This window comes from Neolamprologus multifasciatus, chromosome 15 (assembly GCF_963576455.1).
Source record: "Neolamprologus multifasciatus chromosome 15, fNeoMul1.2, whole genome shotgun sequence".
NCBI classification, from domain to species: Eukaryota; Metazoa; Chordata; class Actinopteri; order Cichliformes; family Cichlidae; genus Neolamprologus; species Neolamprologus multifasciatus.
In genome coordinates, this window is record NC_140453.1 from 40073905 (window position 1) to 40095897 (window position 21993).

The window sequence follows — 21993 nt, forward strand, 5'->3', positions numbered from 1 at the left end:
TTATGAGAACGGGAAGCAATCAGTTGAAAACCTAAAGATATGTATTAAAGATAAATCCAAGGAAAATACAAGGAATACACACAACTCCAAGTAGAAATTTCTTCTCCCCAAAGCAAGATCCAATTATGCTAGAAACATATAAAGAAGTATATTATATAGACTCCAAATGGCTCGCTCTCCCAGAAACAGTGTATTTTTCCATTAAGTCATATCATCATGGAGGAGTATTAATTGATGTGCAGAAGTGGTTTATGACTCCTTTGTGCAGGGTTTAATAACGACCTTGAAGCTGTCATGCTACCACCATCCCAGAGGTACTCATGGCAATAACATCCACATATCGATCATCAGTCATCCAGCCCTACTTATAGAAACAGGCAGGAATTCCCAGAAGGCTTTTCACCATCAGCAGAGACGGCCATGGCGCGTGACTGGCTGCGAATGTTAAGTGTCACTATCCATCTTGCCCTCACAGGATAAGAAAATATCAGTCCATAAAAGCATCAAGGTCCAGAAAGAGAAAGCTCCAACCACCTTGTAAATCATGCAACGGCGCTGACAGGACCATCACTGCCTGGATTGATGAGGATTGAGAGCATGGTTAAGAACTTTTCATGAAAAAATTTTAATAACCAGTATTTCACCCACTCAAGTGCTCTGGACGAGCTTGCAAAAGCAGCTCACCAGTTTGGCAACCAGATAACTTTCAGGTAAACGCATTATATCCATTATTGTATACATATTCTGAGAGGAAGCAGATGGACATATTGGCAGATAGAAAGACCACAGGCTAGACATGACATGACAGTTCCCCATAGGTGAAGCCAGAATATGCTGATATTCCTTACATGGGACCTTATAGGTCAGAAACTAGAATTTCTTTATTGTCAGTTTAAGATCACAAAATAAGAACCTCAGCAGCAAACTTTAAAATTATAATCTGATGGATTTGTGGACACTTTTTAAAACTTATTTATCAGGTTAAAATAATGTAATTAGCAAGGTAATCCTAATACTATACCCATAAACAAAACTGGACATAGATACGAGGTAGTGAAGCCATTACTGAACTGCCTTAGATCTGTATTTCTGTGCCCAGTAGGGGAAGACCACTCTGATTGTATAAAAGTCGAGGGAAAACATGACCCTTCAGCTTCTTTGCTCTATGACCTTAGTAAACACTTGTTGGGATTATGATATCAGTTGCTACTTTAAAGTCAGAATGAAAAGAACATGATGTTAAATTTGTAAATTTTGTACAAATTAGAGGAAAAAAGTAGATAAAGCATGGTAGACTTTATAGTATCAGTCTATAGCTTCTGAGCACATGAATTATCCCTCAGTTTCTAAGTCAAAAACTTCAGTCAAGACAGCAACGGTGAAAACAGCCGGCAAGCAGCCAACCTTGCTCTGGTGAAGGTAATAACACCAGCCCATTAGCACTGAAGCTCACCAATCAATACTTTCCATTTAATTCAGGCAACAATCTTTAATTGCTGAATTTTAAAGAGTCATCTCAGCTGTTTGGAGTGTAAAATCTGAATCTACACGAGCTTCATGAAATCTGGACGCTACCAGCACAGCTTTTGTGCTTATGTTAATGCCAGAAGAGGTTTAAAAGTCTATAATTACTGAGTAACACCTTATGATTCCTAAACTGGAACTGTATCATTATGTTATTTTAAATGCTAACACCATTAACCAGTTATGTTGTTTGAGCAGTAGCAGAGGTAGCACCGCTCACCCTACAGACAATTAAAAGCATAAATATTTAAAAAAAAAAAACTACACGGTTGTAATATTCCTCTTACCTTCTTGGACAGCCATGGCTTATGTTGTTGTGCCTACAAAAGAACCACTTGCTTGTTTAACATTCTAAATGTAAGGTCTCCTTTCACTCCCACTACTTTCTATTCCATTCTATGATGCCTCTTACGCTGACTGAACTTACGCAGGAACTGTTAAACAAGTAGATCCCACATAAACACTGTGTCCATGAGAGGAAAAACAAAGATCTCACAGCTGAAGTTAGTACCGACTCCAACCTCACAGTTGGTCTCCATAGTATACAGAGTAAGACCTCATTGCTATCTGGATTTTAGTATTAGAGTTTGGTATTGTGACTGGTCTCGCTGGTTTTGAGATTTCTCGGTTGACCTAAAAGGAACACATTCTTCCAACATTCTTCTGATGAATACAGACTGGCATTGTGGAGCTTCATCATGCAACAGAGGAACAAACAATAGCTGCCTGTTGTATTAACTAAATAAAATGCAGGTCTGGATGGTCGATATCCTGAATTTATATAAACCTATCAGCAAGAGAAAGGAAAAAAGTGCCAGCACTTCCTCTGCAACGTCCCAGCATGTATGTTTCATGAGTGCTGTTCTGCTTTCTTTTCTCTCCTCCTGCCTGTTTTTACACTTCTAACAGCCATCACATATCCAGAGAGAGAAGAAAGTGACAAGCTCAACTCAGCAGTAATTGGCCAGCTCGCATATGACATGGCAGATAGGCACAAGGGAGACAGACAAGAGGAGAGGGTGCTCCATATTAAACAAAGGTCCAAAGACATCTGAAGGTACCTGCCCTGTGCAAATCTGCTTCCACTACATGATTCAAAGGCCACAGATGACATTAGTTAGACATTTGAGAGAGAATAATGGATTAATTTTACTACAGTGTGAAGGGAGGCTTTGATGAAGCAGATAAAGAGAAACCATGACACAGCTTTACACTTAACAAGCCAATACAACTTTAGAGAGGAGCAACGTCTCTTTTGTATTATTTGGATAGGATGGGACTTTTTTGACACTATTTCAAAAATCATTTACTTTGTTCTCTGCTACATTTATGTGAAATTCCGCTGTTGTCTTCATAGTCTTGCGTTATAATCATTGGGCCTTTGTGCTAATTTTATACCATGTTATTTTACCAGTGTTACAGTACTACATTTCCAAAGAAAGTGCTGCCCTTGTTACACGCGTCTTGTACTACAAATTATGTCACCTTAAATTCCTTTATGTAGTTTTTAGTTGGCCTTAACCATCATTCTCTCAAACCTTAGCGTTTTCTAGCCCTGATAAGTTTCCAAATTGCATTACTATGTGTAACTGCTACGTTTCACAATGAAGATTGGTGCCTAGTCATGCATAGCATTCTGCCTTTATAGTAGGTCAGAGATCAATTTCCATCACATCAGACAGATGAAGAGATTTTTGGCTTTTACGCAGGAATGGCTTTCATCTGGCCACTCTACCAGCACAAAGAGAGAGATAGACGTTTTGGTCATTCGCAGACAATTAGAGAGTTTTCTGGGAGCTCTATTACCACATGGACCACACACTGTTTCTCTGTAGATGCATGTGTAACCACATGTGTAAATCCTGTATGTAAATCATATATGCTTTCTGGTTCTTCAAAGGTTTTTGACTGCAAAAGGGGATATCTCATTTTGATTTCAGTTGGGCCCTCATATTAAGCCCCTAATGTGCCTAGGGGGCACAGTTAAACACCTCAGACTGGTACCTCCCAGTAGTAGCTTAGAAACTCAACAGCACAATGGTAATGTCAGGGTTCCTGGGTCGGTGACCCAGTGCTTTCCGTTTTGTTCACGTTCAGTTTATTTCGTCACTTCCTGTTTGTTCCTGTGTTAGCTCGTCTCGTGCCGTTAGCCAGATTATGTTCAGCTGTGTGCTCACCGGTCTCTCATTATCATCCTCATCAGTCTGTGTATTTAAGTCTTCTGTTTCTATTCGTTCTTTGTCGTGTCATTGATGTTTAGGTTATGTTGTTGTTTCCGCCAGTGTTCGGTCAGCCAGCCAGCCAGCCAGTCAGTCCTTCGTTCATTCATTCAGTCAGTCGTCCAGCCAGCCATGTCCTTCCTCTGTTCTGTGTGTTCACTCCATCATCAATAAATCACCCAGCTTCACCTACCTGCGAGTCCTGCGTTTGGGTTCCTTCTTCCTCGCCTCCACTCCACAACGCCTGACCGAATGACACGACCCGTGCCACGAAGACACGATTGGGACCCAGCGGACTCGGACCTCTACGAGCGGAAGGTGGCAGCGCTTTCCCGTTGGGCAGAGATGGTCAGGGGAAAACAGCGGCTCTTCGCGGAGAGAGAGCACGTCTTCGAGGGGACTCGCCTGGCTCTGGGCGGGCCTCGGAGACGCCGCGTTCCCCCACCTGCTGCCTCACCTGCCCCGGAGCATTTGCCGCGGAGAGCGGACGTTTCATGCCGCATTTCGGCCGCTGCCTCTCTCGCCGCTCCGCTCCTCGTTCACACACCCGCCGCCTCGTTCGCCGGTGTTGTGCCAAATTAGGTATCCCCGACAGAATTTGTTTCCCCTGCGTCGGGAGCACACGCTGGACTGTCCAAATCACGGACAAATAGTATCCCACGTTGTTGATTTTTAGTTTACAAACACTTCTTATAATGACTAACTACTCCTGACATTTTTGAGATGTTAGCTCTTTATACAACGAAGTTATAGTGGGATACAAATAATATCAGGCTGATCCTGCCACAATTTGTTCCCCCTGTGTAAATCACGGACAAACAGTATCCCACATTGCTGATTTTTCGTTCACAAACACTTCTTATTATGACGCATTACTCCTGAAACTTTGGAGGATTTAGCTCTTTATATAGTAAAGTTATAGGAGAATAAAAATAGTTATCAGCCAAAACGTTAATGGTTTGTTAAAAATAATCCCATCTGATACCCGTGAGCAATAAATATATAATTTTCTGTTGTAACCCTCAAACTGAATGGTAATGTAACGATACTAATTTTTCACTTTTTCACAAAATGAAAACATCAGTACTTCTTGGTGCTCCCAGCACAGGGGAAACAAATTCTGTCGGGGATACCTACTTTGGCACAACACCGGACCTCCACCTTCGCCAAGGCACCGCGGCTACGCCTCCCACCTCGGCTCAATGGAGGCTACCGCGCCAGAGGCTCAGCTGTTTACCCCGGCCGCTTCCTCTTCCCGGAGAAAGCGGCGCACACGCCGCCACAATATGGACTATTTTCAACAGCTCCCGGTGGTGAGTTCCACTAACTGTTTTCCACATCCGTCATCTGATTGTTCTCATAAAACACATAACAGATCCACCACCGATCCATGGGGTGTTTCCCTCCTGGAGGATGTAGACTGGGAAGATTTTTTCTGCGCTGCTCCCACAAAGACTGTAAATCGTGGTGGCCGAAAAAACAGACCGAACCCTGATAAACCTGCCAGTATCACACACCCGGTCACCATTTCCACACCCGTCACTCAGCCATTTCCCACCAGCACGGCAGCCCAGATCTGGCCTTCCTCTTCAGCCATTTCACCTCCTCAGATGTCTAGGGCCCGGCCTACACCCACACCGGTGCCAGCTCCCAGGAGGAAGGCAGCTGCGACGCAGTCTACCTCCACATCCACTCTTGTTTCCCGGGTGGGGGTGACTGGTGTCCAGCCACCTCCCGTGCCTGTCCCAGCGCCCAGGCTGAGGGCAGCCTCAACCCAGCCTGACCTCCCTGGTGGCTTGGAAGAGCTAACCGGCCCACCTACTACTTCACCTCTTCATCCACCTCCTGATCCAACCTTTCACGCCCTCGCACTGTCCCTGGTTAGGCTGGCTGAGGTGTCCCCTGCTCAGGCACCAGCCTTATTAGCCCAGGCCGCAATCTTATCCCCCTCGGTAACTCTGTCATTAGCTCAGCCATTAGCATCGCCAACCTCTGTTCATCCCTTAGCTTCCCCACTCCAGTCAGTTCACTCACCTGCTGTTCAGCTTCCCCACTCCAGTCAGTTCACTCACCTGCTGTTCAGCTTTCACTCCAGTCAGTTCACTCACCTGCTGTTCAGCTTCCCCACTCCAGTCAGTTCACTCACCTGCTGTTCAGCCTCCACTCCAGTCAGTCCAGTCGCCTCCCGTCCAGTCAGTTCAGTTCCCGGACCTGCAGCCACAGCACCCAGAGCCAGCTGTGAGCCCTCCTGCTTGCCAGCCAGGGGCCTCCGCGCCCGCTGGCCCTAAAGCTGTGGCTCCGTCACCCCCGGCTCCCGTGCCGTCACCTGGTCCAGCGTCAGCGTCTGCTTCGCCCGGGCTAGCCTCAGACTCGGCGTCAGCGTCTGCTTCGCCCGGGTCAGACTCAGCCTCTGCTTCTGCTTCGCCCGGTCCGGACTCGGCCTCTGCTTCAGCTTCTGCTTCGCCCGGTCCGGACTCGGCCTCTGCTTCAGCTTCTGCTTCGCCCGGTCCGGCCTCTGCTTCAGCTTCAGCTTCGCCTGGACCGGACCTGCTCAGCGGCCGTCGCCGCCTTCCTCGCGGCCGTCGCCGCCTTCCTCTCGGCCGCCCACCGGACCAGCTCAGCGGCCGCCGCCGTCTTCCTCGCGGCCGCCCACCTGAACTGTCTCGTCTCGGCCGCCGGCCACGCGGCCGCCCGCCTGTACTGTTTGTCTCTCTGTGGACTCCGTCCCTCCGTCCTGGGCCCCCTCCGCCCGCCCTGTTCTGGTCTTTTTCTCTTTTGGCCGTCGGGTGCCGTCCTTTGAAGGGGGGGGTACTGTCAGGGTTCCTGGGTCGGTGACCCAGTGCTTTCCGTTTTGTTCACGTTCAGTTTATTTCGTCACTTCCTGTTTGTTCCTGTGTTAGCTCATCTCGTGCCGTTAGCCAGATTATGTTCAGCTGTGTGCTCACCGGTCTCTCATTATCATCCTCATCAGTCTGTGTATTTAAGTCTTCTGTTTCTATTCGTTCTTTGTCGTGTCATTGATGTTTAGGTTATGTTGTTGTTTCCGCCAGTGTTCGGTCAGTCAGTCCGTCCTTCGTTCATTCAGTCAGTCGTCCAGCCAGCCATGTCCTTCCTCTGTTCTGTGTGTTCACTCCATCATCAATAAATCACCCAGCTTCACCTACCTGCGAGTCCTGCGTTTGGGTTCCTTCTTCCTCGCCTCCACTCCACAACGCCTGACAGGTAAGCCCTATTTTTTTCCCAAATATTGTTGTGTTTTAACCAAATGCTGAAGTTTTTTCAGAAACTATAAATGCTTATCTTTCATATGAAGTTTCCCACATGCATTTTGAAAGCTTTTCTGTTTGGGCACATCACATAACCAAAAATTCAATAAAAATGAGTGGATGGATAAGTTAAAAATTAATGATGATCCAGGAAAAAGGTTTTCTTCTTTTGATATCTTTTTGTCTTTTGATTTGTCTTTTTTTTGTATACTTTATTGATCCTCCGTGGGGAAGTTCCTCTCTGCATTTAACCCATTCACTCTGTTAAGCAGTGGGCAGCCATTGGGCGCCCCGGGAGCAGTATGTAGATGGCTGTCCCTCCATGAGCCTGGTTCTGCTGGAGGTTTCTTCCTGTGAAAACAGAGTTTTTCCTTCCCACTGTCGCCAGAGTGCTTACTCACAGGGCTCACTTGATTGTTGGGTTTTTCTCTGTATGTATTATTGTAGGGTGTACCTTACAATATAAGATACTCTTGTTTTGATTTGACGCTGTATAAATAAAATTGAATTAACTGAAATATGTCCACAGGGGGTGCTACACTGGCATGACACATTTGGTATCAGTTTCTATTACAGTTCTCAGTGTCTGTCCTGATGTGGCACTGATATAGTGATAGGGGTGTGCCTCAGTCAGAACCTCCCAAAAGGAGGGTGGACATCTGCTACCTCTGAGGCCCTGTCACATGAAATTACAGACTTCATCAAGTCCTCTCCATCTCCTTCTTCTGTCCTGCCTCTTCATCTTCCCTTTTCCTCTTCCCCTCTCTCCTCCCTCCTAATATTCAGTCTCTGTCCTACCTTTCTGCAGAGGAAAAGAGGAAAAGGAAAGAGACAAAAAAAGAATGTGATTTATTGGAAAGAAAAAAGGGAGCTTTTTCTTTCCAATAAATCACATTCTTTTTTTCCTCTTTGATTTTTTTTTTTTTTTAGCTTTTTTCACACCTCTAGCCCTTCATCTCCTCTCCTCTCCTTCTCCTCTGCCTCTAGGTCATAAGGAGGGAGCTGAGCCAGTCTCTTGTTCCTGAGTCTTACTTAAACTTAAGTTATGTCAGCTGGCATGCAGCCAAGCTCTACCAAAGCTCTGGGGATCTGGTGACCTTAGTAATACATAGAGAAGAAAGATATACTGTAGAGTAAATAGACAAGGTATATTTAAAGAACGAAAGGGAGACAGATAAGGAAAGAGAGGATATGATGGAGGAAAATTTAATGTATGTTTGAATGTGATGCATGTTATTAAGCTTGTAATCCTGAAAACTACCTTAAATAAGTTCTCAGTCAGTTCTTATTTTGCCAGCCTTCATTTTAACCTAGAATCTAGACCACCTCCCACCTAGGGGTGGGCGGTATAAACGGTACACGGTAGAAACTATATAAATTTGGCCAACGGTAGAGATTTTGACTATACTGTTCTACCGCAATAGTGCATGTCATCAGGCTGCGCCTGTTTTGGTCCAAAGCATTGCAGCGGCTGCAAACAACATCATCTGCAAATTATGCTGGGCGACAGTAATAGCAAAGAGACAAAGCACTTTTGGAATATGGGGAAAGCCAAAAACTGCACTTCCTCCACTTCCGTACCATTGATTCTTTAATGCTTCTTTAATTCTCTCGCAGCTGCTTTATTCCCATGTTGTTGCAGCATATTAACCACTAACCTCATATTGTGGATGGATTATCTCAGTTCTCCTAACTGAAGTTTGGTCCATTTATAGCATCCTGCCATGCAAGTGCATTTGTCCCTAACCACCAGAAACCCTCACGTTAACTTTTATCGAGTGGAAAAAAGTTAGCGTTCATCCTTCAGCTTCAATGTGCTTATGTTATGCTAACATAGCTGTTTTGCTACCGATCACGTAGGACATCATTACATACCAGCTAGTCCAACTTCAGTAACCCTACAAAAGTCACTGCTGTTTAGTTTTCTGTCTTCATTTATGTTTGAAGGGATAGCAGAGCTGTATGGTTTAATTTTTTCAGAAATCTCTCAGTCAGAACATGGCATATCATGTTTAGGTGGAAACTAGCGAGCTAACTTCCTGCTAACTTCTAACAAAGTTGAATTTAATAAATTCTGTTTTCATGGATGCCTGGATGTTAAACTTAATTGTTACACCTGGTAAAGCAGCAACGCTGATAATTTTAATAATTTTAATAATAATTTAAATATTTTGATAATAATAAAAGATGAAATAATTTAGACAGTTTTTAACTCTCAGTGATGCCGCAGTGTTCGTTTGACTTCGGGACCTGAAGCAGACGGAGTTTTGGACCCAGATTACTCTGCAAGGTTTCTGACTACGGCAATCCATCCTTCATAGCTTACCAAAGTTGTACTAAAACATTTTTTGACATATTTCTGCGCGCCGTGTACTACATAAAATCAGTTCGAGGTCAGAATTCATACATAAGGATGCTGATGACCCTGATACATGCTTCAAATTATACCGTGATATGGATTTTAGGCCATATTGCCCAGCCCTACTCCTACCTTTACAAACCAATAAGAATCTTTGTTCTTTGCCACATCATCCAAAACTGGATAACCAATTTGGCATCAAGAATACCTAAATACCTATGTTGCTGATTCAGCAGCTTTTCTACTGGCAAACACTGTTGAGTTATTGTAATCACACTACATTTTTCAATAACACAGCAACCCATTACTGAACTAAATTCATTAATAACATTACAATTACATTTCTATCATTAATCATGTTACAAGGTTTCTTTAGTTATCTTCACACCAACGCAAAGCTAGCCAAAAATGAGTGATGATAAAGCTAAGTGTACATCTAACAGCCAGCAGCCAGAGTGAATTTCAACAGGTAACAGACTGATTAGAAGTCAGGCCGCAGCCTCCAATTCTACCTGTTCATATTTCTAAAGTAGCAAAGTAGCAATCGCTTTGAAGTCTCTTTGTGCTGGTTTTCATCTTTGCTTGGTGTTGTCGACTTTATGTTCATAGGTAAGTTTGAAAACAAAGATCATATGTGTGTCTTCATAAGGATAGGGATTTGTGTTGGTGTGTGGGACTGTAGCTTAAGGTTTATACTGATAACTGGTTATTAAGAAACAATGTGATTCAGGTCACTTTTTGAAGTAATATTTATGTTAATTTCCAATGTTCAGTACCTGCATTTTTAGTTGTCAATGTCAAGGATTAAAATACTGATATTGTATTGTACTGCTTTCCATTTTTCTAATAAAATTGAAAGGATTGAAAAGGGGGAAAAAATCTTATGACACTTTATGCAATCGAGACATATTCTGTAATTTTCTAAAAAACAAAAAATACAAAACAAAAACAAGCCTGCTGGAGGGGAAAACTCTCCACTACAACATGTAACTTACGATACCATGAAATACTGAGTAAATGTTTCTAGCCTTTTTGAAAATATTACATCTTAGATTTACATTGCATTAACATTTTACTGCATTGGCATCCTATACTATAGTTTGTTATTTGAAAGATGTATATGGCCTTAGCTAACAGGAACAGCAAGCTAGTATGTTAGCAAACTGTTTGATTTTTGTAGGGTTTTTTTTTGTTTAAAAAAAAAAGGGAAATACATTTTTGATTTTCTGTTAGAATGTTTTTTGTCTCATTGCTAAGACTCTGGAACACAATTTAAAGTTAAATTTAAAATAAAGACATAATCCCATAGGATAGAGTCATCACCAAGGATGACTTGGACCTCATGGGCATAACTTATTGGTAGTGAGTCTCATCACACAAAAGCTTTAAGGCGTTAATTAGTCTTGTGCTACCAGATAAGGATGCACCTTCAGTATTTCAGTGAACTTGCTTTGCCCTCTGGTTTGGATGGGACTTCAGTGTGATCTCTACAGAGAAAAGAGTAAATGTCTTTTTTTTTTTTTTACTGTACACGGTGGTATGTATACATTTGCAAACAATAACTCATTCACTTAAAAAATAAAACCCACAACATCACTGCAGTAGAAACTCGTGAATTTTGATGACTTGGGCATTCATGATTCAGACAAAAAAGTTTTAAAAAACACAAAAAGGAGTTTCCTGCAGTGAATCAAGACTATCAAATGACTGAAATGTGCCATGAGTTAAACATAACTTTGAATTCAAATTTAGATTTTAATTATATTGGACGTGACTTCATGGTAAATTCTGGTTTGGATTTTGATGGAGTTCAACCTGAAATTCTGTTCAGTAAGGATAGGATTGCCTTGAGAAAGGTTGTGGTGATAAAGATCAGCCAAACACACATATCATCTTGATGCATTCTCAATCATCCAGGAAAAATAAATCTCCAAAAGTTGATTCTGTTCATCTGGACGTAGCATTTTCTGGGAGAAACGTTTCGTCACTCATCCAAGTGACTTCTTCAGTCTCTGAAGTCACTTGGATGAGTGACGAAACGTTTCTCCCAGAAAATGCTACGTCCAGATGAACAGAATCAACTTTTGGAGACACACATATTATGCTTATTACTTTGCAGCAGTGTTGCCCATCACAATTTGCAAACCACAATCAACTCACTATCAGTGTGAACCTAAGATAAGCATTTTTACCCAACTGTATACACACACACACATGAACACACATTTTCTGTTATGACCCATATTGCCACTCACCCATTGCAAAGAATGGTATCCCCAGTAGTGTAGAGTTGAACTTCCCATCTGATATGAAGAAGATCCCTGCAGCCGTCACATTGGCAATGCAGATGGTCAGCACACCCAGGAGTCCCAGGAAAGGTTTCCCCCTTAGGCAGTCCCGCATAGAGCTGGAGATGGTGGCGGCCAGGAGCACCAGCACCAGACTGACCAACACCTCACCCTTGGCCAGCAGGCCCGTCTGATGGAAGTCCCGCCACAGACTGAAGGATGTGAGTGACTGGATGTGGAGCTGGTCTGGTGCATGGGGGACCTCGGCTGTGGACAGTCGACTGGCCAGGGCACAGAACTCATTCTCCCAGCGCTCTGCAATAGCATCCTGCACCACGGGTCCATGATTTCGGAGGTAGTATGTGATTTGGACAGCACGAGCAAACTTGACTTGCTGGTCACGGCTGTTGGGTGAGAAGGACACACCGCCCAGCTGGTGCCCGATGAAGGCCACACGGCCATCCTGCACAGAATTCAGAGGTATTAGATATTAGCTGCAATTAAAGTATTATACCATGGAAGGCACAGGAGTCCAGTAACTTCAAAGCAAATGTCCTGTTTCTCACTATACGTTCTGTGATACCAAATTTCATTTTTGTTCTATTTGCTTTATATTTTAATATGAACCCACCTCACAGCTGCGGACAGGACTGATGCTGTTCTGTACTAATTTTTTAATTAATCAGATTGTACAGCACAAACAAGACGTCACAGTGACAAGAGCTTGGAGATAATGCAATGGTCCAAGAAGAATTGCACAGGAGGAATTCAATAAGCCTGCTGGAACAATAAAAGTGAGTAAGCATTAGTCTATCACACGGAAGTCAGATTATAATAGAAGCCTGTTGGTTGTTGTTACACAACCATTCATTATTAAGTTGAAAGTATTGGCAGAACTACTGATGTATAAGGTGCCAAATGATACAGCAGCGCAGCCCAGCAAAGGCAAGGGATGACCAAATAATGCTACATGCTATAAGGGTCTGATGCAAACAGAAAAAATATGCATCAATTTCCTGGCTTCACCCAGGTAAAAGGTGACTTGTTGAGAAAAATTGAACTGTTTCAAATGAGAAATAAAAAGATGTGTCACTGGGTAATGGGGTTTCCACAATTACCTTAAACCTGTTCCTGTTATATTAGCCATTACTGCCACAGACTACATAAAAAAAAAGTTATAATGCCACTGGTACATTATAACTTTTTTTCTTTTCAGAAATGGTTGCTGAAGGCATCCTGAGGTAGGTCAAAGTTATCACACCAGTGATGATGTCAAGCAAACTAAAAACGAAATTAAAAGAAATTCTGAGAGAAAAAGGCAATGACAACAAAATTCATTAATAAAACATTAAGATTAATTATTTTAATTATTTAATTATTCACAATTTAACACAGCTATTAATCTTCCCAGAAGAGGGTGTTCTGGCATTTTCACCCCAAGGTAAGATTGTGCAATGATCAAAGAAAAAGCACAAAAATAAATAAAATAAAGGAAATGAATCAAAAGTTACTTTTCAGATGTTAAACTTCACTGTTAACCTCCTAAGACCCAAACTCTTTCATGGCATGCATTTTTATTCTATTCTATTTGGGCTGATTGGGACCTGATGAATGTAAAAACAAAGAATTACGTGATTTTATTTTGTTTACCTGATTTTATTTCTGAGAAAAAACGAGATCCACATAAGAGGACATTCACTTTAAATTTCGACAGAACAGTGGCAGTAGAACGTCCTCGTGGATAGTGGATATCAAGCCTTCCCATATGGAAAAAAAATATATAAATCTTATAAAGTTTGTATCTGTCTTGTGTGAAACTTGTATGAAAAGCATACAAGAGTGAAAACAGATATAAGATCACTTGAAAAATTATATAAATGAAACTTGTATGTTTTGGATACTTACTAAAACAATATATGAAAGTAATGAGAAAGTGGCCACTTTCATGAGTAAATCATATAAGCCTTATATGATTCACTATATGAAGTAGGCCACATCTTATGCAAGTCTTTTACTAAGACTTGTGCAAAGTTTTTACTATTTCTTTTCCATATGGGCTTGTAGAGCAAAATTGACTATTTTGGTCTAGACAACCCAAAATGTGATATCCACATATGTGGACGCCAGGTCCTAGGAGATTAAAGAACAGTTAGAAAAAGACTGAACAAGTAGAGTCTATTTGGAAGGGTCTGAAAGGTCCTTTCTTTAAACAGAGCACGGCAGCACAACTTAGCGAACATGTTTCATCACTTGAGGCAAAAACATACTGCTGCATAGAACCAGCCTGTGAAGGACAAAAAACTAGCAGCCTCACTGGTTACACATGCTACTTACACTCTAGATGACACAAAGAATATATGCTGGATGGACAATAATAATGCAGTTAAATGGTGGAAAAGCAGAAAATAGAAATTTTTTTTCAGTTTTATTCTGTCATAATATTGTCGGCTCAGAGTTACGAGATACAGTATTTACTTTAGTTATTTTTAAACCACACACTCATGTTATCAATCTACATTTTTTATTTAAAACGTGCGACTAATATTGCATTACAATGGGACCTTATTTCAATGGAAATTCAAATTCAAATGAGGAAATCTGTCCTCAGTGACAGTAGATGTTTGGGAAAGATGGATCGAAAATAGTCTTCATTTACTTGCACTTATAAAGGCTATAAACTCGAAGAGTCCATAAAATGTTCACAATTTTGAGACTATACTGCCCATCCTGTTTCTGGATTTTGGTTTAGTTTTTGAAAAACAATACAATAATTACATAGTAAAATATTTCATGTTATTCTTCAGCTGATGTTCTCTTTAAATTGTTTTAGAACCAAATAATTTCTCATTTTACCCTGATACATAAAAGAGGGTGGGCTTTCTTTTTTATATGAGGATCCTGCATTGAAAGTATATATGAAAGACATAAAAAAATAGTATAGTTTTTGTTGTTCATCATTTATTTCCCTTGCCTGGTTTAGATTTTTAGGTAATGTGTCCAAATATGTGTATTTATTGTGACTGTATGGTAAAGTAATTAAACTAATAATGCACACATTATATTATAGCTATAAGCTTATGCATCAAAAGTAATTATACAATTATTTAAAGCTGCAGCGCAAATATTGTATTGGTCTATTTAATCACTAAATCAAGACACGCACCAGTGAAACTGTGAAACTCCTGCCTGGTTGCCGCAACCAGAACAGTTTCAGTTTTAATTTGCAGCTTATTGTAGATGTGCTTTATCTTGTCACAAACACAATAATCCAGCACAATCAAATAGTCGCAATGTACTGTTTCACAGCAGGGAGCTTGATATAAATCTGAGGCTTCTAGATAAATAAATCCCTGCAATTGTTTGCTTCATTTTCAGTAAACAATTTACTTCAGTGTGAGGAGAAAGGAGTTATTCCACTCTGGGATTATATGAACAGCAGAATAAACTGGTGGTGGACACTGCACCTTGAAGTGACATGATTGAGCTCATCCATAACTCAAGAGTCAGGTTTTCTGTCAGAGTCTGAGACTTTTATTACTGTCTGCTTCAAATCGATCCATTTATAAGAGCGAGATCTGCATGTTATTTTTGAGCTTTATCATTCTTCGAAAACAATCCCAACTCGGTGCTTCAGATTTGTCATTTCGTGACAGTGTACGAACATGTTTATGTAATGTAATCACATTCCATTGCTGAGGGAGCTCAAAAAGCTTTTGCTCCAATTTCACTTGTGTAATTTCGCAAAGCTCAAATTAATCTATCACACTCACTTCCTGGTTTCACTAAAGCATTTCAAATGAATCTCAACAGTCACAGCACACTTATGTATAAATATCTGCACTGAGCCAATACACGCTCAGAGTGTGTGCAGTCTTAAACATGCGTGCCTTTGAAGCTTTAAAGAAAGTGAGTAATGAGACATAATCGGGGCAACAGTTTCTGTGCCTGCAGAATTGTCAGCTTTGTTCTCTATTCTTCTTTGTGGCAGTCCTTATAAGACAAAATATAGTTGCGTATGAGAGTGAGGCCAGGTGAGCACAGAGAGACAAAAAAGGAACTGTGTGTGATAAATGTGCTGAGTGATGTGTGAAAGAGGGAGGTGACACCTCACTGCTATCTGAGGTGAGATGGAGGTGGTGATGGTGGAAGAGGTGGAGAAAGAGCTTTCCTGGTTCAACCACTACTAGTATTGGAGTTTTCTTTAAAAGACCTAATTTTTCATTATGTTCAGTAAGTCCAAATTAGGTTCAAACCAACACATTATTAAATAAGCAAAAGGTTTAAAAAATGGGTAAGAAGACCTACAGTAAGAATCAGGAAGGTTTGAATTTTCAAACATATGCTACAACCATTATGCTAGCCCAGGTTTATTATTAGCCACCTGTTACGTTGGGATAGTTTTACATAAATGATAAATACAGCCTAAAGGAGTTAATAGAACTAAAGACTTGTATTCTAAAAGACTCAGACAAATGAGATTACTGAAAACCATCTACCTTCAGTTATTCTGCTTACATCAGTTTATAGCTTGTCTCTCACAGCTTATGTGTTAGGTGATATGGTAATCACTCACCACTCTCTCGCTTTTCCCTCTTACTGGCAGCAGTGTGTCTGAAGACTGGTGCAGTGAGAGCTACACCTTGTCCTACACCACACACCTATTCTGACTTTGACACACAGTATGTGGTTTTGAAAGTAAAGGTGGCTAGTACTCTGTTAGCTCCCCAGCAGCACAGTCTCTAACAACGTTTGTTGTGAAAATCCAGCTTTGCATTATGTTCTGCCAAGGGTATCACCCCCACACCCCACTCACAAATTTTGTGATCGAGCAAAGGTTTTAAATATTTGATTGTAGAATAAAATTCAGAATATTTGTTGGCAAACCTAACTGTAGCTGGTTTGGCACTGACCGGGTGGATTTTAAGATGGTAACCTAAACCAAATCCTACACCTAAGACAGGTAGTTGATAGGTCTGTCTAGCACAAACCCCTCGCTGGAATAATTAGAGACAATTCTACTACAATGGCAAAAAGCACTGGAAACCAGGCAGAGCTCTTTGTGTGATCTCGTGCACGAGGGAGAGAACTGTGACTGCTCCTGACGCTCGAACCCCAGTCACTCTTAGTTAGCTCCCCCGTAGCACTGCTCTTTATTGTGGTTACATGAATATTAGGGATGCACCAATACCGATACTGGTATCGGGTATCAGGGCCGATACTGTAAAATGTGTGTGTACTCATACTCGTAAAAGTATGAACCGATACTAACTTATTTCATTAATCAGAGGGTGGCTTGTCATTTTTGTTGTAGTTTTTTAGATTGGCCACTAGGGGGACATCCCACGCTAAACAGGCACAGGGTTAGATGAGTCAGACTGGCAGCTCCAGATATAAAAAGAGAAACTGGAGGCTGCTGTAGCTAGGCTAAACAAAATGTCAGCAGTGTGGACCGGAACAGCCAACTTTAACTCAGGTTTTGGAAAAGCGATGAAAAATGTCAAGAGAAAATCCACGGGCAGTTAAAATAACAGAGGCTCTGACTCATTTTATCGCTCTGGATGACCAGCCAATGCCAGTCGTGGAAAACATAGGATTCTTCTCAGCATACTCGAGCTGCGATATGAAATTCCCAGCCGCCCACACATCAGGGAGATAATGGTGCCAAAACTTTCTAAAGAGGTAAAGACAAGCAGTGTGTGCGCAATGTCAGTCCTTGGTTTAACGGCACAGTGGACTGATGATCCACGGGCAGATGGGGAGTTCGTTCTTCATTGCCAAATACTTTCGTTATTTTGTTTGTTTGTTTACAATATGGACACTCTGCAACAATTTAAAAGTTTATTTTATTCTCAAACCTAATTTGTATTTATTTTATTCCAAACAGAAGTGTTTATTTATTATTCCGAAAGCTCGAGACAGTGCCAATAGTGCCAATATTTTTGTTAAATAACAATGTGGAGAATAATTTAACAGAAGTGCTTATTTTTCACTTGAAATTTTTTTGTGGTAATTTTTATTAAGATATTATTTATTATCGGCAGAGAATAAAATAAAACCTGTCTTCCAATTCATTGCATTTGTGTGTGTGTGTGTGTGTGTGTGTGTGTGTGTGTGTGTGTGTGTGTGTGTGTGTGGTAGAAGTATCGTTTTTTCTACTCTGTATCGGCAAGTACTCAGATCCAAGTATCGGTATCGTATCGGTTTGAAAAAATTGGTATCGTTGCATCCCTAATGAATATGCATAGGTTCATTAACATATGGCATCTTACATAGGCATACACGTGAACAAAGAGTACCATCTGTGTGTATGTGTAGGTATGCGTGTGTGTGTTTGTGTGTGTGTCAAGATGTGACCCTGTGAACAACTCCCCAGAGCTGGTGCCAGGAGTCTAGCGGTCCACCTAAACAAAGGGCTCTTATACTTAAACAGATACAGAGTAGGTGTCCTCCTATACCATAAATCAGTAAGAGAAGGTACGACCTCTCTCATGACCTTAGGATGTGTGTGCATGCCAGAACCCTCTGGAAGGCACACAGAGTCTTTGCAGACTACTAAGGATCAGACATCCTATTAATATGCAAACGATTATATATACTCATATAAGCATATATATACTTATATACTCATATAAGCATATATGAGTATATATTTCTAAACATACATCACAATCCAACAATATAAACCTAACAGTAGTCATTATTGAAATTAAAGTGATTGGACGTGCAAAAAGATGTCCAAGTCAAAATTACTGAGGAGTAGAAAGAAAAAAATGTTTTCACTCATAGTGACCTTCTGAGGTGAAACATACGACTGGATTTAGACTTCTGTGGGAACTCTGAATTCTAACTTATGATGTAACCAGAAAACCTTCTTAACCCTACACCACAACCTTCCACGCCATTCAAGTTGTTGCAGACTGCATCAACCCAACGTGTAGTTCCATAAACAAACCAAACCATATTCCTGGATCCTAAACCTGTGTTTTGGAGGTCCTACGGTATATTTTTTGTCATGGTTTGCTTTTGTCTGTTGAAAAGCTCACCTTGCTAGTTTGGGGTTTCTTTAACTCTTGCTTTTTACTGTGTCTTTGCAATAAGAGTTAAAGAAACTTTTGCCATTTTAGCTAAGAACAGCTAAGATGGCAAAAGTCTTCATTTCTGTCCAGAAGTTGACTGCTGAAATACTTTTAACCCCATTCAGCTCAACCCCCACAACCACCAATGGGGTTTTCTAAATGATCCTGCAAATGAACACTTAAAACTCAGGGATGCTACAGTTATTCATAATAAAATTTAACAGTCATATAAATTACAAGAGTTTTCTGGTAGAAAACAGCAAAACAGGAATATTTGCAGATATGGTAAAAGGCTATCAGGGAAAGCAGACTGCTTATAATTATGTACAAGACTTTTCAGATTGCATCACTATACAATACTGAGCTTAATATTATATCCCCAGCCTGTAATGTGCTAACTCCTACGTTAATGTCACCCAATGTAATGTGGCTATCACAAAAATGCTAATAGTTAAATGGTAAATGTCTAAGCTGAAAGGTTAACATTTATGATATTTTTTATTACTTAAATGTTGCTCAAACTTAGGTTAGTATAGTTTCTAAAACAAAACTCGAACTAGAGGTTAAGTCAAATTAAAATAAAAACTATACTTCTACAAAATCTTTGAAACTAACTGAAAAAATTTTGTCCACTTCTAAAGCTAACCAAAATAAAATACAAATGTAGAGGAAGTATCCCTAGTTTTGGTATCTGTTAGCTATGTAAAAATAAATAAACATTACAACTTCTCTATTAGTGAGTCACTGATAGACTTTTTTGAGTCTGAATGCTTATAAGACTGTGAGTCCACTTTTTCCAAAAAGGTGTGTTTTTATTGTAACACATGCACTAATTTTCATAAATATTGCTAAATAAAATTACTAAAAAATAAATGAATAAAACTTACACTGAAAAAAACTTTAACTAAATTAAAACTAAACATTTTCAAATGATAAAAAATAATAATCTGAAATAAAAAAAAATCTACTGTGGAAACTAAAGTGACGTAAAAACAGAATGTCAAGACAAATTAAAAGCTAATTAGAAAATAAAAATTATAATAACTGTGGTTGAAATGGGAGCTCTACTGACCTTAGAGCTCTACCCTAAGGTTAGGGGTTAAATAGAAAAGTATGTATTTCAAGGGATGTCACTGGAACTAATACTTACAATACTTGTCAAACTTTTTTTTTCTTTACTACAGGCACGTAGGAAGCATATATGCCAAGGCTACAATATGCTGACAGGTGTTCTAGTTTAGGCTAAAAAAGAAGAATGATGCCCACAAGCACAGCAAATGTGGAAGATGGCATCTAGTGCGGCTGTTCTGAAGCAGATTAACAATTCAAACTGAACTACCAGGATTCAGCTCTCTCCAAAAGCCCGTTCTCAATTCCCATCCCTAGTTCCTTCTAACCTTCCCAACATCTTAATCTGTCCTGTCAACAAAATAGAATTTTAACATTTTAAATAAGTAGAATGTTATATACAAGTTTCTAATAAAGCAGTGTATGTTAAACTACATGGGAAAATCTTTTTTTTTTAATATCAGAATAAGTACTGAGAGTGTAATTCTACTGGCATTATTATAGACGATTTAAGTATCATGAACATTTCTCCTGTTGTTTCAGTGGCTACATTTCTACATTTTTTCATAATATTTTGTGTGTTTTTATTTAGAGAATTAAAATATAGCAGACAGATTAAAATAGAAACATCTATTTTAAGCTTTTTCTCCTGGGAATAAAACTTGGCAAAAAGTTTTTTTCATAGGTTATTTCTGTATACAAGTATGTACAGAAATAACCCTGGTTGTAACATCAAAGAGTAGGATAAGGCATTAGAAGTCAGAAAAATGAATTAGCCCAGACAGCTCGTCACACTGGCAAACAGCAAGGGGGAGGATTCAGGAACACGGAGAGTACAGAGTGACTGACACAGTGCAGGGAGAGCTGGAGGTCACATAAACCTTCAAGACAGAAATATTGTAGTTCGATATTTTAGTTTGAGAGAGTGATGTGAGTAAGAATGAAAATATATTACATCATTATATTATTTTCAAGAAAACTTGTAAACTTGTATGTAATTTACATATTCTTTTCACCTAAAGAAAAGACTGAAGACAAGGCTGGACGATGGTATGGTGAATTTTTAAGATGAGAAAATTTGATAATTGACACTGAATTTGGAATTGTTTTGTTGTTCCTATCAAAAGTCAAATAGTTGAAGAAACTCTCTAAAGAAAGTATTTTATGATACTGAAGAAAGCTGAAATCTTTCAAATACTGTGTGTAATCCATTACTCTGGCAGCATACACTTTTTTTATGGAGGTACCTTCAATGATCTTAACAGCCTCTGATTCTCCTTCATTTGTACCAGCAGTACTTTCTAGAGTTGGCACAAAGTGAAAAAAATTCAGCACAGTTCAGGAGGGCATGAAGTCAAGTTCAACCACAATCCCGGCAGATTATTTTATCTCAGTGCCCAGCCCACATAGTAGAGTAAGCCAACATTCTGCAGATCCAGTTGACCATATAGAGCACACTATCTATTTGAGCTGTTTTAACTTGCTCAAAGTTGTTGTGTAGTTGTTGTTCTGCAAACTGCTTTGCAACCCATCTCAGTTCGTAAAATTTCTTCCCTCCAAGATATTCCACACTCAGTGGTTGTAAGTGGTGTTAAGGCAAAGTAGAAATGTTTAGGAGCCACAGTAATTCCACCAAAGTCATAGCCAAAGTCAAACTAAACTTTAATGTCATCTCTGCTATATCCATTGCAGCATACAGAGAGATGAGACGACAAGTCTCCGGTTACATCAGTGCAAAAAAAAAAAAAGCTAATAAATAGATATAAAAAGAGAGGAAAATAAATATACACTTAAGTCTTAGGGGATCAAGAGAAGTTACAATTAGAATTTACAATTTACAGTTTAGAGTGGTTTAAAGTGACCAGTGTAGCAGCTTATAAAATGGAGTAAAAAAAATTGTCCACAGAGCAGCATGTCTTACAGAGGCAGTGGTATGTAAAGTGCAAAAGAGTTGGTTAACAGTGGGTGTGTGTGGTGGGGGTGAGAGGGAGGTCTGGTAGTGAGTTCAGGAGTCTGATGGCTTGTGGGAAAAAGCTATTCCGCAGTCTGGAGGATTGGGCCCACTGCTGCGATAGCGTCTGCTGGATGGAAGGAGAGAAAAGAGTCCATGTGAGGGGTCAAGCATGGTGCCAAAGGCCTTATTATTATATCAGCGGTTGTGGTAGATGTCCATTAGCAAAGGGAGAGATTTCC

General features: G+C 40.3%; 1 protein-coding gene and 1 long non-coding RNA gene across 2 annotated transcripts in view; one reads left to right on the plus strand and one right to left on the minus strand.

Annotated features, from left to right (window-relative positions):
• The window catches only part of LOC146502758 (uncharacterized), a 453186-nt gene that overhangs the window by 396220 nt on the left and 34973 nt on the right, over window positions 1–21993 (plus strand). The gene's annotated exons all lie outside the window — the stretch shown is intronic.
• The window catches only part of ptchd4 (patched domain containing 4), a 64865-nt gene that overhangs the window by 21075 nt on the left and 21797 nt on the right, over window positions 1–21993 (minus strand). The window contains exon 2 of the mRNA XM_085132979.1: window positions 11624–12119. Coding sequence (XP_084989105.1) covers window positions 11624–12119 — 496 coding nt within the window. The remainder of the gene's footprint in view (window positions 1–11623; window positions 12120–21993) is intronic.